General features: G+C 39.5%; 1 protein-coding gene across 18 annotated transcripts in view; it reads left to right on the forward strand.

The window, feature by feature from the left end:
* dlg2 (discs, large homolog 2) overlaps positions 1-13,940 on the forward strand; it is a 229,330-nt gene that overhangs the window by 55,487 nt on the left and 159,903 nt on the right. The window contains exons 1-2 of one of the 18 annotated variants that reach the window (XM_082157154.1): positions 7,596-7,930; positions 7,962-8,029. The exons of 15 other annotated variants lie outside the window; for them this stretch is intronic. In XM_082157154.1, coding sequence (XP_082013280.1) covers positions 8,000-8,029 — 30 coding nt within the window. In that variant the 5' untranslated portion in view covers positions 7,596-7,930; positions 7,962-7,999. Of the gene's footprint in view, positions 1-2,297; positions 2,629-7,595; positions 7,931-7,961; positions 8,030-13,940 lie in introns of those variants that run through there. 2 more of the 18 variants (XM_082157151.1, XM_082157150.1) reach the window with 2 other exon arrangements.

The following is a 13,940-nucleotide window of genomic DNA, read 5'->3' on the forward strand; positions in this document are numbered from 1 at the left end:
TTAAAGAAATTGCTTTTTAAGGACTACAACAAACGGCTGGTAGGGACTACATGACATTTCTCCCGGGTTAGTGACATCACCAACCCTAGAATTTACATAAACCTGGCCCCCTGAACATAGTTTATAGATTATCAAGACAGAAGACTAGAAGATAACTACACATCAGCTACATAAATTCATCAACTAACCATTCAGAAATGTCCTGTTGCATTCTCTACATGTCACTTCTTCTTGAGTCTTTCCATCAGTGACTCCGTTGACATCATCTGACTCCGGTTTGAACCTAAAAGGCTAAAAGTTTTTGAATTTTTCAGTGCATGTCTGTGTGAGTGCAAACTGTTGAAGCTCCGCCCTCTGTGCTGGGAGCAGCAGCTGATTTGCATTTAAAGGAACAGACACAAAACGGTGCGTTTTTTGCTCACCCTCAAAAAGTGACAACTTTAACATGCTTTATAAAATATCTGGGGGGTATTTTGAGCTAAAACATACACACTCTGGGGACATCAAAGACATATTTTACATCTTGTGAAAAGGGCATTATACCACCCCTTTAATTGCAAGATGTGCAGCACCAATCTATCATTCATATGCATAACATTATTATGAGAACACGATTGTAATAGAATGTTGTAAATTTTCTGTGCTTCAGTTTTTCAGCACGTAGCACGTCCACAACAAGATCAGACTAGCATGGTCAAGTTCATGTGCGCAATCTTTTTGTGCAGATGTAAGTTGTAAGATTACTTTTATGCTTTTATTATTATTATTATGTATTATGTATTATTATTATTATTATTATTAATCTCAAATAAGACGCGTTTGATTGAGTTTAATAACCAGCTTGCATAATATAAGTTGTAAGATTACTTTTATGCTTTTATTATTATTATTATTATGTATTATTATTATTATTATTATTAATCTCAAATAAGACGCGTTTGATTGAGTTTAATAACCAGCTAGCAAAACGCTGCAGTTTACCAACCATTCATTTAGGCTACTCTTCAGCTTTACCTAAAGCAGCTATTCCTTTCAGATGTTTCTTTTTCGATAACATTGATGCATAATCTAGCAGTTATTTTTTTCTATTCATACGTTCATGTTTTCGTAGAAATGTTTTCATGTCATATTTTTATTTGTCAAGTCAACATTAATTTTCTTAACAGTCTTAAAATATTTTCATTTTCATGACGGACACGCCCCGCCCCCGCACATGTACATGCCCCACCCCCTGAGTACTCGAGTAGGCTACTCGTTTTTTGAGACCTATCAATGATCGAAAATGAGAAATTGACAAAAATGCCCGTCTCTTGTGTGTGTGTGTGCGTGTGGAGGTTTTGAGAGGTGTGATTTAGTTCGAGTACACTCATTCTTCTCAAGGTCTATGAGTCATTAGTCTGTCTCTCTTCTAATTTAATTTTACCCTTAGTGGGACTCTTTTGCGCTAAGCTGAATTAACACATTCACAGCAAAGTGATTAAAGTGCTTACATGGTTGACAAGAAATTGAGATCCTGCTGTGCACACTTTGTGTATCTTAGACAGAAATAGTTAGGAAAAGCTATATTATTTAACATGTGTCCACCACTGCAGGGAGAGATGTATATAATGAGTTAGACTCCTGCCCCCTTGTGTTTGTTAGATGCCAGTGCAGTGTGGAGTTTTATCATTTAAAGCAGATGAACATGACCAGTACAGGGGTTCTGCCTTGCAGATATTTACCTTAGATCCAAACGTCAAGAATCTGTACCCTTAATTGTGTTTAATCGTGTCAAATGGAAGTGCAACTTTAATGTGTATTTTTTCAATGGACTTTGGCACTTGAAAAACAGGATGCAGGTTATTTTTTTAATTCCAAAGTTAATTTCTGATTTGCATTCTAATGCATTCTCCAAATACCCTGTGGGTAATCTCATTGGATGCATTGTGTTTTGACATATTCAAATGTGGATCAAACCATCCCACAAACATTCCCCAAAAGCACACTGTATCCCTGATTGTGGTTTAAATGACAGACCCACTGCTTACACTGGCCTAATGAATGCAGCGTTACACTGGAGAGAGTGAGTCTTGAGGGGTGTTATATAACAACACAGGGTGTCTGTACACAAGTGGAAATTATTAAAATAAAGACCGCCATTCCTTATACTTTCTACCTGCTGCTATTTTACAGTACAGTATGTGCGTATTGAATCCGGTGCAGTTATAGTATCAAGTAACCTCCAAAATCTTCACCCTCTCTCAGTTCCTGCCTCTTCTTTTTGCTGTACTAAAGAGAGAGAGGGAGAGAGAAAAGACAGAAAGAGAGAATCCCCGTTCAGTGGTGTGCCTTTCCTACTGCTGTCAGCTGAAATGCCTCATCCAGCAACAAAGCATAGCGTATTTCTCCCTGCATGCCTGATGCCCATGTGTACGTACTACGAGTCCCTTGGCCAGAGATTCCGATACGGCAACCCGCCACAATGCTCTGCTGGGAGCGCACACCGAGGGATGTGATCCGCCTCTGACTCTTTTCTTCCTCATCTTGATTTCCTTTCCTTAAGAAGCTTTGCTGCCACACCAATCCTTATGCCACACAATACCTGCAATGTTTTTTGCATGCTATTGTGCACTGAGGTCCAATGTGAAGGTAAGACCATGCTGCGAGTGTGAACTTTTGTGTGTACTCTACATGTGTGAGTGTCACATGGGGCTGTACTATTGTGCAATGTGGCTGCACAGGTGGATATTTTTCTATTAAGTTTTAGTTGGCTGATTTTACCATAAATTATTTTGTGCTGTGTTGGAGGTTTTTTGACAGCCGTAGTACCAACATAGAAATCAATCTATCTATCTATCTATCTATCTATCTATCTATCTATCTATCTATCTATCTATCTATCTATCTATCTATCTATCTATCTATCTGAAGTATAGTTAATATCTTCATAATTATGTCTGTCTGTCCTACTCCTTTTTTGCTGCAGTTTTCTGTCTAGAGTTTGGCTACTGAGGAGTGAGAGGTGTTTGATATGCCAAAAACTGTTACTGCATCTGTCAGCCTCACTTCCTACACCTTCCTCTGCTGACAGAGCAGGAAGTGCCCTGATAATGCAATGTGGGGAGGTGCTGCCTGTGACAGTCATCTCTGCTTTATACACAAACTTTGTTGAAGACTACAGAAAGTAAGCTCTGAAACAGGTGCAAATTGACCAATTTAGATGTACCTCGGCTGTTCTCGATTCTTTGCGGACATGCATATAGAGAAGATTTCGGTGGGGGCTCGTCCCATTTTATGTTGGAAAATTGCTACTTGTCTGGAGGAGGTGGCGTTCTGCTTTCCTCTGCAGCTTGTAATGGATTTATCTGATAGAAGCTGTGTTCTTGTGCATCAAGCTGGCAGTAAACATGATGCCGAGGATGCAGGGGTGGACATGCTGGCGATGGAAAGAGAGGAAGTGTACATGTGAAGCCAAAAACCATGATTTGGTTCCTGAGCATTTATAGTAACAATTCTGCAGTGTGTGTTTGATACATGATTGTGTGTGTGTGTGTGTGTGTGTGTGTGTGTGTGTGTGTGTGTGTGTGTGTGTGTGTGTGTGTGTGTGTGTGTGTGTGTGTGTGTGTGTGTGTGTGTGTGGGAGTGGGAGGGGTTGCGTATGTGTGGAAAGAGATTAATGCCAGTGTGTGTAGAAGCCTGCATGTGAGAGTATGTATGGGGGTGGATGTGTGTAGAGGAGTGAAACTGAGCTCTATCTGTCTTTCTCTCTGGCATGATGGCATCAGTGGGCTGTATAATAACACACTTGATCTGTCTATACCAGTGGGCATCTCAGAACTTAAGGCAAGCGTTGTTCAGTAACATTACCCTATTCTCTCTCCCACATCAGCACTGCTACACACAAACTTCCTGCTCCTTCTGAAGCATCATGAATCAGTAGACTTGATTTAGCAGTGCAGTCTCACAGCCAGTGTTGTGGAAGCAAGAATGATTGAACATGAAGAAATTTTTTTTTAAGGCAATAATATTTCACAATATTACTTTTTTTAAAAACTGTATTTACATTTACATGAACTGTCGGAACAAATCAATTGATCTGGTTGATATTTTCTTTGGACTTTTCTTTACTGTAAATTGTGCACAAAGACTACTTTAGTTAACCATTCTTTCTTCTTTGAGTTGTTAACCATGGTAATTGTTGATAGTGTACCACAGTGGTTAAAGATCTGGACTTCTGTCTCTAGAGTCATCAAAAGCATTCATAAAGTCATTAATGTATTTTTCTTAATACATGCAGAAATATGCTATTCTCATTGATGACAGGGCAAGTGTTCCATTCACTGCAATAAATAAATAAATAAATAAATACGTAGGCCTATAAATAAATAAAACTAAAAGTAAGATTATGAGCTAAAGGATTTGATCTCCATTATTCACTGTTTTACAATTTATATTTGGATTGAAGAGCCAGCTGATGGCAATTAACATGCTGCATATCCTCTCTTCAAGATAATGATAGTCTGAGCCAGGAATGGAGCTAGATTTAGTTCTTTACCCTCTCACATAAAGGAAACACTCTGTCCGAACACATTGTGCACAGTAATGCTCTGCATTGTAGCCTTTCCAATGGATGTGTGTGTGTGTGTGTGTGTGTGTGTGTGTGTGTGTGTGTGTGTGTGTGTGTGTGTGTGTGTGTGTGTGTGTGTGTGTGTGTGTGTGTGTGTGTGTGTGTGTGTGTGTGTGTGTGTGTGTGTGTGTGTGTGTGTGTGTGTGTGTGTGTGTGTGTGTGTGTGTGTGTGTGTGTGTGTGTGTGTGTGTGTGTGTGTGTGTGTGTGTGTGTGTGTGTGTGTGTGTGTGTGTGTGTGTGTGTGTGTGTGTGTGTGTGTGTGTGTGTGTGTGTGTGTGTGTGTGTGTGTGTGTGTGTGTGTGTGTGTGTGTGTGTGTGCGTGTGTGTGTGTGCGTGTGTGTGCAGCCGGGGGCAATAGGGCTTTCCGGCATGTGAATTCAGACTGGGAGAAAGAGGTACCCAGACAGTACTGACCCATCTGCTAAAAATGTTGAGCAAGCTTTGAGTCATGCAGTCATGAATATTTCACAAGGAAATCTTATTAAATTATGTTGAGGAATGCAGAAATGCTTGCAGAGAGTTATGGACATATCTTCTCCATCCTGGACCTGCAAGTGTGCTAGAACAATTTGGTGAATTGTTCTTTTCTTTTCTGAAGATAACGGTTATGTCCATTTTGTGACAAGAATATTAATGAGATTTTATTATAGTCAGTGCCTGATCATTTTGCATATCTTTATATTTGACTGGATTCGGTGTGGATTAAGGGTTTTGGTCATGGTAGCTTTATTCTGGGTTTCATCTGGGCTTTAACAAGCAGTCAGACAGTGTTGTTGATGTTTGATGTCTTTGTTGAACATTGTGAAATTCTTGCCTGTTCTCCTGGAGCTTTCTTAGAAGCAGACAAGCTCGTGTTCCCTTTTTGCATGTGCTTGTTCATTGCATATATTTGTGTGGTTTCCATGTGTTCTCATTAGTGCAGGCAGAGTCACCATCACCCACTACAGCTTCATTAAACTTGCTGCAGTTCTAATTCACACACACACATATTCACGGCTGTCTGTCACTATCACATTCACATAATAATCACACAAGCACAGCTTGTTGTCACGGTCACCAGCTAGTCACCACCTCCTCACTACATTTCCCCTCATCCTCCCTGGCCCTCTCCTGCATGCACTTCCCAATCACAGAGAATAATAATCACCTGTACCTGTTATCAACCATGGACTACTTAAGCACACACCTCAGTCACACACATTGTCTGTTCTCCCAAGTGGATACTAGACTGACACTCTAAATGCTACTTATTGTTGACAACGTCTCTACGAAAGATTCCTATACCTTCCCTATTCCATGATCTCCAATCTGTCACCATCTCCCTAGTCGTTCTCCCTCGTCTCTGTGCATTTCCCTGTCACTGTGGTTTCCTTCTGGCCATCGACAACTGAGTTGACATCTCATCATCCCTCATCACGCTGTTTCCTATAGTTTTGAACACTGGCTGGTTATGTACCTGCTCAAAAATGTATTTTAATTTTTAACCCCAAAAAGTTACGGACTGCAGCTTTAATAAAAGAACAACTATTTATTGTTAAGTCATATTAGCTCAGGTCTATTAAATAATATAACAGATTAAGGCTGCAACTTAATAGGATAAAAAAAGGCCAATTATTATAATAAAAAAAATACTATACAAAATGCACTATTCCACATCCTGCCCAATGCTGTCCTTCAAACAAACATGCCAACTGAATGCTATGAAAACATATCTATATGCATATGAATATATCTATATGCAAAAGAGCTATACAGTAAAAGGACAGTTTAAATCCCTACATTAAAAATTAAGATAATAAAGATAATAAATAAAAATAAAAACTCAAACCTAGTGTTAACAGATAAGAGGAATGTCTGCAGGCACACACACACATTCACCCTGGACACGGTAACCGGTTACTGTAATTTCCTTGTCCTGTAAATGTAAGAAACGTCTTACATTTATATTCAATTTCACGCTGTTATCCCTTTACAATTACTACTCTCATAAAATACTTGGATTACATGTTGACTTTTAAATCTAAATTTAACATCCAGCAACAGATATTTCAGAAAAATATATATTTTTGAGCTAAATATTAATTGTCTCTCTCTCTAATGCGTCCGTTTGATGCGCATACGCGCACCGGCACTCGTTCAGGAAAGTCTGAAGTTTAATGCAGACTGTCAGGATGAGCCTTCATGTAAAATGTAAATACTTGTGTGAATTTGTAACACTTACAGATAAAGAAATAACCGTAAAATGAAAGTTTTGCTCTGAGGAAACATATTACACATTGAACAGCACACGCATCTGTCAAAGCACCTGACAGGGCGAGCCATGTTAAGCCTTACACTGATGCCCTGTACCTTTCCCGCAGCAGCTCACTCTGTTTCCTCCACTATTTTTAGATGCATTTTGTCCATAGAAATAAGCTATTCAGTGCTGTAAATTGACGCGACTGGCAGAAGTTTTCCGTGTGCGATGGGCAGACACGACTAATCAATAATTACGTTCATTGTCGATGATTTTCATTAGCGATTATTATTGATTTTATCGATTAGTTGTTGCAGCCCTATTACAGATACGACTTTCGATTTTAATAATGTATTATGGCCCATTCATTATTATTATTATTATTATTATTATTATTTATTATTATTATTATTATTATTATTATTCACACAAAGAACGTTAACTATAACGATTAGCCTACTATATTGGCTTCCACACTTTTAGGACGATAACATTGTTTATTATAAGTCTGATTACTTAGAAAATTAATAGTTAATTCTTCTTAACAGACCACATTATTTGAAGCATCGTTCATGTTTGTAGCTCAACAGTGAAGAATTACTTATTTTCTAAAGTCTTAATATAGGGTTAGATGTTTATTAAAATACAGCAGTAGTAATAGTGATGATTATTTACTATATTAGCTATGTAACTACTAAACTGTACTCTTGATTTAAGAGTCATTTAAGCTACAAAAGCTCTTGTTGTTGTACCTGTCAAGTGTCGGCATCCTGAGTGGGAACCGTGTTACAGTACGCTTTTTCCGTGTGGGCTCGATGGCCCTTCCTCTATTGGTTGCTGCTTGGCTGTGCTCCCTGCAGTAGACTTGCTGAGTGCCGCAGAATGCTGGATGCAGCGGTGAGGAAGTGATTCAGGGCCTCCCCACATCTCTGGCATGCTCACACACACACACACACACACACACACACACACACACACACACACACACACAAACCCGATGAGCACAGTCTCTGAGTCTGCCCAGAGAAAAGGAAGCAACTCCACAGAACATGAACACCTCTCTACTGTACGATTGAACACTCACTGAACACACACACACACACACACACACACACACACACACACACACACACACACACACACACACTCAGAGAAGCATGCAGGAACAGAAAGTAAGGAGCTCAGAGGTAAGCAAAAAAAGACTTTATACATCATGTCAAGTGTGGAGAGGAGGAGGAGGACCATAAAGCTGAATTGATTAAGTGTTTTTTCGATGCTCTAGTTGTCAGTGTCGTAAACATTGTAAGTTGGCATTGCAAACTGTTGTCGAGAGTGGTTTTCAGTCTGTCGTAAGAAACTCTGCAGCAAAGTGACTCACCCTAAAAGCTAATGTTGTCTCTCTCTTTCCAATTCCTTTTGTTGCCATTTTGTTGTTGCAACTCTCTGTCTGTCAGTCTTTTACTTTCTATTTTCCTTTCACTTCATCTATTTCCTCTTCCTGTTCCTTCTGTTACTTTGTGATTCAAGTATTCCAGAGAGCCGACGAATAAGCACTATATATCATCCCTTTCTTTCTATCATCATTCTTGCTTTGTTTTTATGATCATTATTTTATTAGTTATACTGCACATGTGATACCCTCCATTTGACTTATGTGTACACCAGCAAGCATGTGGCTGTATACTGAGACTCTGTGTGTGTGTGTGTGTGTGTGTGTGTGTGGTGTGTGTGTGTGTGTGTGTGTGTGTGTGTGTGTGTGTGTGTGTGTGTGTGTGTGTGTGTGTGTGTGTGTGTGTGTGTGTGTGTGTGTGTGTTTGTGTTTGTGTGTGTGTGTGTGTGTGTGTGTGTTGAAACTGATGTGCTAAGGCAGGCGTTTGTGGTTAGGTCTGATCCCCTGTTGCATGATGTGTTTTTTTGTTGTTGTTGTTGTTGTTGTGCTTAATCTGGTGAAGACACTTCTACTCAAGGGTGCTCTATGCACACACACATTTATAATGTTGAGTATATAGAGGAAAAGAAGAGGGCTCAGCACTGAGCCCTGAGGTACGCCATTACTTAGCCAGACACCCCTACAGGCTTTTGTGGGGGCAGTGACAATAAAAACAAGAGAAAAAGAAAGAGAAAAAGTAGAAAGAGAGGTGGAATGTATAGAGATTTTGTGAGTTGAACATGTTCCCAGTCTGTGTTCACACGGTCTCTGATGATCAGCTCCAATCAGGATCTCTGACTACATCCTTCATCCGTCTGCCATCTCATCTGCTCCCCTCAGAATAACGCCATTGTTCACAGGGGCTCTCGTGTTTCGGCCTGGCTACACTGCTGTTTGGACCCAGACTGTCTGTGTGTGTGCAAGAGAGAGAGTGCTCATGTTACCCCCTTACTGTTCCTTGTTAGAGTGGTAAACATGAGCAGCTAACAGATGCAGGGTCTGTTCCTGTATATCAGTGACACACACGCATAAACACAAGTGTTATATGGTGCACATCTTTAAAATAGTTTTACCCACTACCATCTGCCATTGGATCAGAACCGTTTCTTTTCCTCTTAATATGGGCCTCCCTGTTTTTTTGTCTGCTTTATATGAAAATGAAATGGGAGTTTTGAAACTTAAGTATGAATTCTGGTCTCTAGATATGGCTCGGTTCTATAAGACTTATTTGCCCGCACTTCATTTCAACAAACGCTGAGTTACTGTATGACATTAAATAGCGACTGATGCTAGAGACTGCAGTCTTTAGCCTCCTTGTTGGCGTTCCCGCCTCCCACGCCAGAGACCCGAGTTTGGTGCCGTGACCCAGATGGGAGTGAGGATTAGGGGGTGAGTGTAACAGAGGTCAGCTAGTAAGAGCTGTGCTGGTAAATCTCACTCCCCTGATCTCAAGAGGTACACTAACGATTGACGCTAGAGGCTGCAGTCTTTAGCTTCCTTGTTGGCGTGCCCGTCTCCCATGCTGGAGACCCGGGTTCGAGGCCCGCACAGAGCAGGGCGAGTAGGACCTACATATATAATAAAGGCATTATGGCCAACCAGCAATTCATAAAAAAAATTTAATAAAAAAAAAAATGAATCAGTGCACTATAAGTGATGAAGTCCACCCCTTTTTAAGACTTACTGTTATTCACCCTGCTATTCACCTGCTTTTTAATAATTTCTAATGATTAAATATTGATATTTCACTGTCAGGACTAATTGACATTCTGTAGATGCTGAATATGGGAAGGGCTCGTTGCCCCCAGAAATAACAGTGCTGTAAGCACTTTAGGTTTTTTGTTGTTGGTTTTTTCAGTCCAGAAGGCCTTCAGACAGATATAAGGAGGAGTGTACCCAGATAGGAGGATGATTTGGGGCCAAGATGCTCGTTCTCTCAGTGTCAGCATTATCACTGTGTTCTCACAGCTTTGGTCATCAAACTCATGTGTTGTTTGTTAATTATTTCTTGTGAAATTGTGCTGCTATTTTAAAATCACAGGCACAGAGAGACGCTGGGAGGGATAGGTTCGTGCTGTGTGTCCTTTAGCTGCCGGTGGCATCATGAGAACTTTGTTACTCTGAACGGTTACTTGCAACCTGGATTCTGTCATGAGGCAGGACAAAATTAAACTCAACTCAACTGGAATTCTGGATCTCTCTACCTAGTTTTGGTCCACGATCTAGCCCAGCATTAAAGGAATATTCTGGGTTAAATGCAAGTTAAGCTCAGTTGACAGAATTTGTGGTGTAAAATTTAGGGCTGCCCTCGTCTTTTTTTCTAGTCGACTAGTAGTCGTTAATTTAAGTGATTAGTCGACTAATCACGCTTTTATATTAATAAGCCATATATCATAATAATGAGCCTTTAATTGCCTATATTTAATATAGAGCCTAATCAGCTCAGCGCTCAAGCACACACATAAAGCTTGTCACAGCACACCAGCAAAAGTAATGATTATGAATGTATCGTGAAAAAACAGGAGACTGTTTTAACATTTTAATAATTTATTAATAATGTTTTGAAACTCCCAAAAATTTAGGTCATGCACATATATTGTGCGATAAGTCGATATATTGACTATTGCGACAGGCCTTGTAATAAGCCATATTTGAAGTCAGTGAATGATGGGCAAATGTTTGGAGGTTTTTTTCTGCGACTAACCGACTAATAAAATTTTGGTCACCCAAGCTTCTTCTAGTCGACTAACAGTTAGTCGACTATTTAGGGCAGCCCTACTAAAATTGTCCGTCCTTCCTTTAAAAACACCTGAAAACATAAAAAAAAAAAATATATGCTTTTGTCAATATTTTTTTTCAAATATTTTTATTTAACTTTAGTTTTAGTCATTTTAATTACTTCAGCTTAAACTTATTTCAGTTAGTTTCATTTAAAATATATATATTTATATCAGCTTTGTTTTAATTGATGGAAACTAAAATAAAATGTGAAGCTTTTAATTTTATTAAAAGCACTTGCACAAGTTTTAACAGAAGAATTAATACATTATTTGAGCTGTAAAGCAACTTAATTTTACAGTAATTTTAGGGTTTTAGGGAGTATGTTGCCATGGCAACTAAGCTGTAAAATGTCATATTATTGTTGTAAAAAATCATGTTATTGTTTACATCTTGTGGCTATAATCAATCTGAGTATTTTACATTTTACAGATTGGCTTCATTAATTTCCATTGTAAGTGCCTCACTGTAACCCAGACTAATTTTTGGGGTAATCAACATTGTCAGAGATGCTGTCGATTGAGCATATTTTGTATTGAACCTGGAACATATTTGGCAATAAATCGAGTTCAGTAACCTTGTGAAAGTAATCTTAATGCGAAACAAACTTCCACAACCCAGCTCTGCCTCCTCAGTCAAAATGAGCTCTCTGCCGCTTCAAGATGTCTCAGGTGTGAGCCGAGGAGCTGCCCCTACACCTTCCTGTTATTGGAGATAATTGTTTATTGGAGACAATTGTGTGATTACTAACAGCATTGCCATGATTAATAGAGTGATTACCCAAGTGCTACGGGCTGTTGTGTGGAGAGGGGGAGATGCTACATGGGAATCTTAATTAGGTTTTCCATGTTGTGTGAGTAAACCCATGCTGCAGGCTTATATAACCCAGAGCCACATTTACGATTTGTAAACCAGGGTATTTTTAGCATTATTTTTGAAAGCAAGATCCATATCTGGACTCTAATCCGTTCTGTGTAAAATCTGTTTGCTCCATTTTTCAGTTTATTGTTCGTTCCCATACAGCTATCCAAAAGTGTAAGCACGAAGACATGCCAACTTTGAGATTTGTTCGTTTGTCCACAATTTGTTATATTGTTCAACAATTACAGAGTTAATGAGGTTGTTATCATAAGTGGTAAACTATACTGTTCTGTCCTAAAGGAAGTGAATTTCTTCGCTATCACTCTCAAGGGCTTTTTCTACTGCACTTAACACAGGGTACTTGTCTTTTTAAAGCCAGAACTAAGGCAATTTTTAACCCTGAGTAGAACAGGAATACGTTTACCCAAGTTTTTGATGCAATGGGTTATTATTGATTTTCTAACCTGGAAAAATATCACAGGTGAAAATTCAATTAGATAAAGTCTAACTTGGGAAACTATAGTGTAGTCGGGGAGTAATTTTTTTATTGAGTCACTTGATGTCTTCTTGCTCTTCTTTTTATGTAGTTCCCAAGAGGTGTCTCAGAGCTCAAATCTAATTGTCCTTTACCACTGTAATTAAACGGCTTGTAAAAACTATCAAACTTCTGATTAATTTCTAGTCTGCTCTGGATCCTGAGTCCACTGGCAGCTTAGCCTCAAACAGTGAGCCCTGGGAATGTCTCTCCACACCTTTGAAGTCAGAATTCTTCTCATCTTACAGACAATATATGGGCTACATTGCTTTAACTCAGAATCAAATCTGCATCAGAATCATCAAGGGGCCGAGGTGCGTCACTGTTGGCATGTTTTAGTGCAGTGGTTCCCAATTGCTAAATAAACCTCTTCATGGTGATACAAGACCCCACTGCAAAATCATGCTGCTTATTATGCCCCGTTCTATTTCTGATGTACTCCAAGCACTCGCGCATCTTTTGACACAAAGGACAGATAGATTGGCAACGTTCTCTTTGTCACATCCAGTGTAGACTGCTTCAAAACAAGAAAATATGACAAGGCATATCTCGCCCCCTGATTCACCAGTACGAATAAAAAGTTCTGGCATGAAGCTCTAGATGGCACAGGCTAATAGGTCCTTTATCTCACCTGTTCATAATCACAGACGTTATCTATAGGGCGCAGCTGATTGGTTCCTGCCATATCAGTAGCCAATGAGCTCGCTGCTCAACCTTCAAATCCTTGGGTAGCATTTGCCTTAGCAGTGCAACGCGCTTCAGAAACCCTCCACCTTCCCCAGCTCCACCTGTATAGATCTGCTACGGGTAATTTATGTATGCTATATTGTGCAACAGCGTAGCAGATCTATTCCGCCAAGACCAAACCCACAGTGTGTGTTGCATGCTTCAAAATATTATCTTCTGACATTATGACGCCACTTATATACTTCACATCACAAACACAAAGAAAAGCCCATTGAAGTTGTAGTACTGTATTATTTACAATGTTTCAAATATATAGTTTTTTGCAAGCAAGGTCATATCTGAGTGTGTGTTTATGTTGGTGATGTATGTAAGCCTGGCAGAAAAAGTTTTAGAACCATTGTTTTAGTGTAACTTTTATGCTCCGTGCATCTTGATGCTGAATTTGGAGCAGACAAGGTGCTTTTCTGTAGCCTGGGAAAACCCAGACAACTTCCGGCAAATTCAGATTTGCTCGAGAAGCAGTCTGGCAAAGAGCTCATTCAAGCCCATTTCCATGCCGTCGAAATCGCGGCACCAATCAGAAACGTTGAGGCGGGCTTTACACAATGACGATCGCTCTGATTGGTTTTAGGTCTATCCAATTGCGCCCAGAGGCATTTGAGCGACGTCCGTTCAACTTTTAAATGCATTATATTCAAATTGCAAACACATGAGGACAGTCTCCATAAAAGACCCACTGGCAGATGAACGTGCTACTACATTTCTCTCCGAAACGGTAGGAAATTAAATTAGATTTAATAGAGAATTT

Source organism: Leuciscus leuciscus (genome assembly GCF_965113295.1).
Source record: "Leuciscus leuciscus genome assembly, chromosome: 24".
NCBI classification, from domain to species: domain Eukaryota; kingdom Metazoa; phylum Chordata; class Actinopteri; order Cypriniformes; family Leuciscidae; genus Leuciscus; species Leuciscus leuciscus.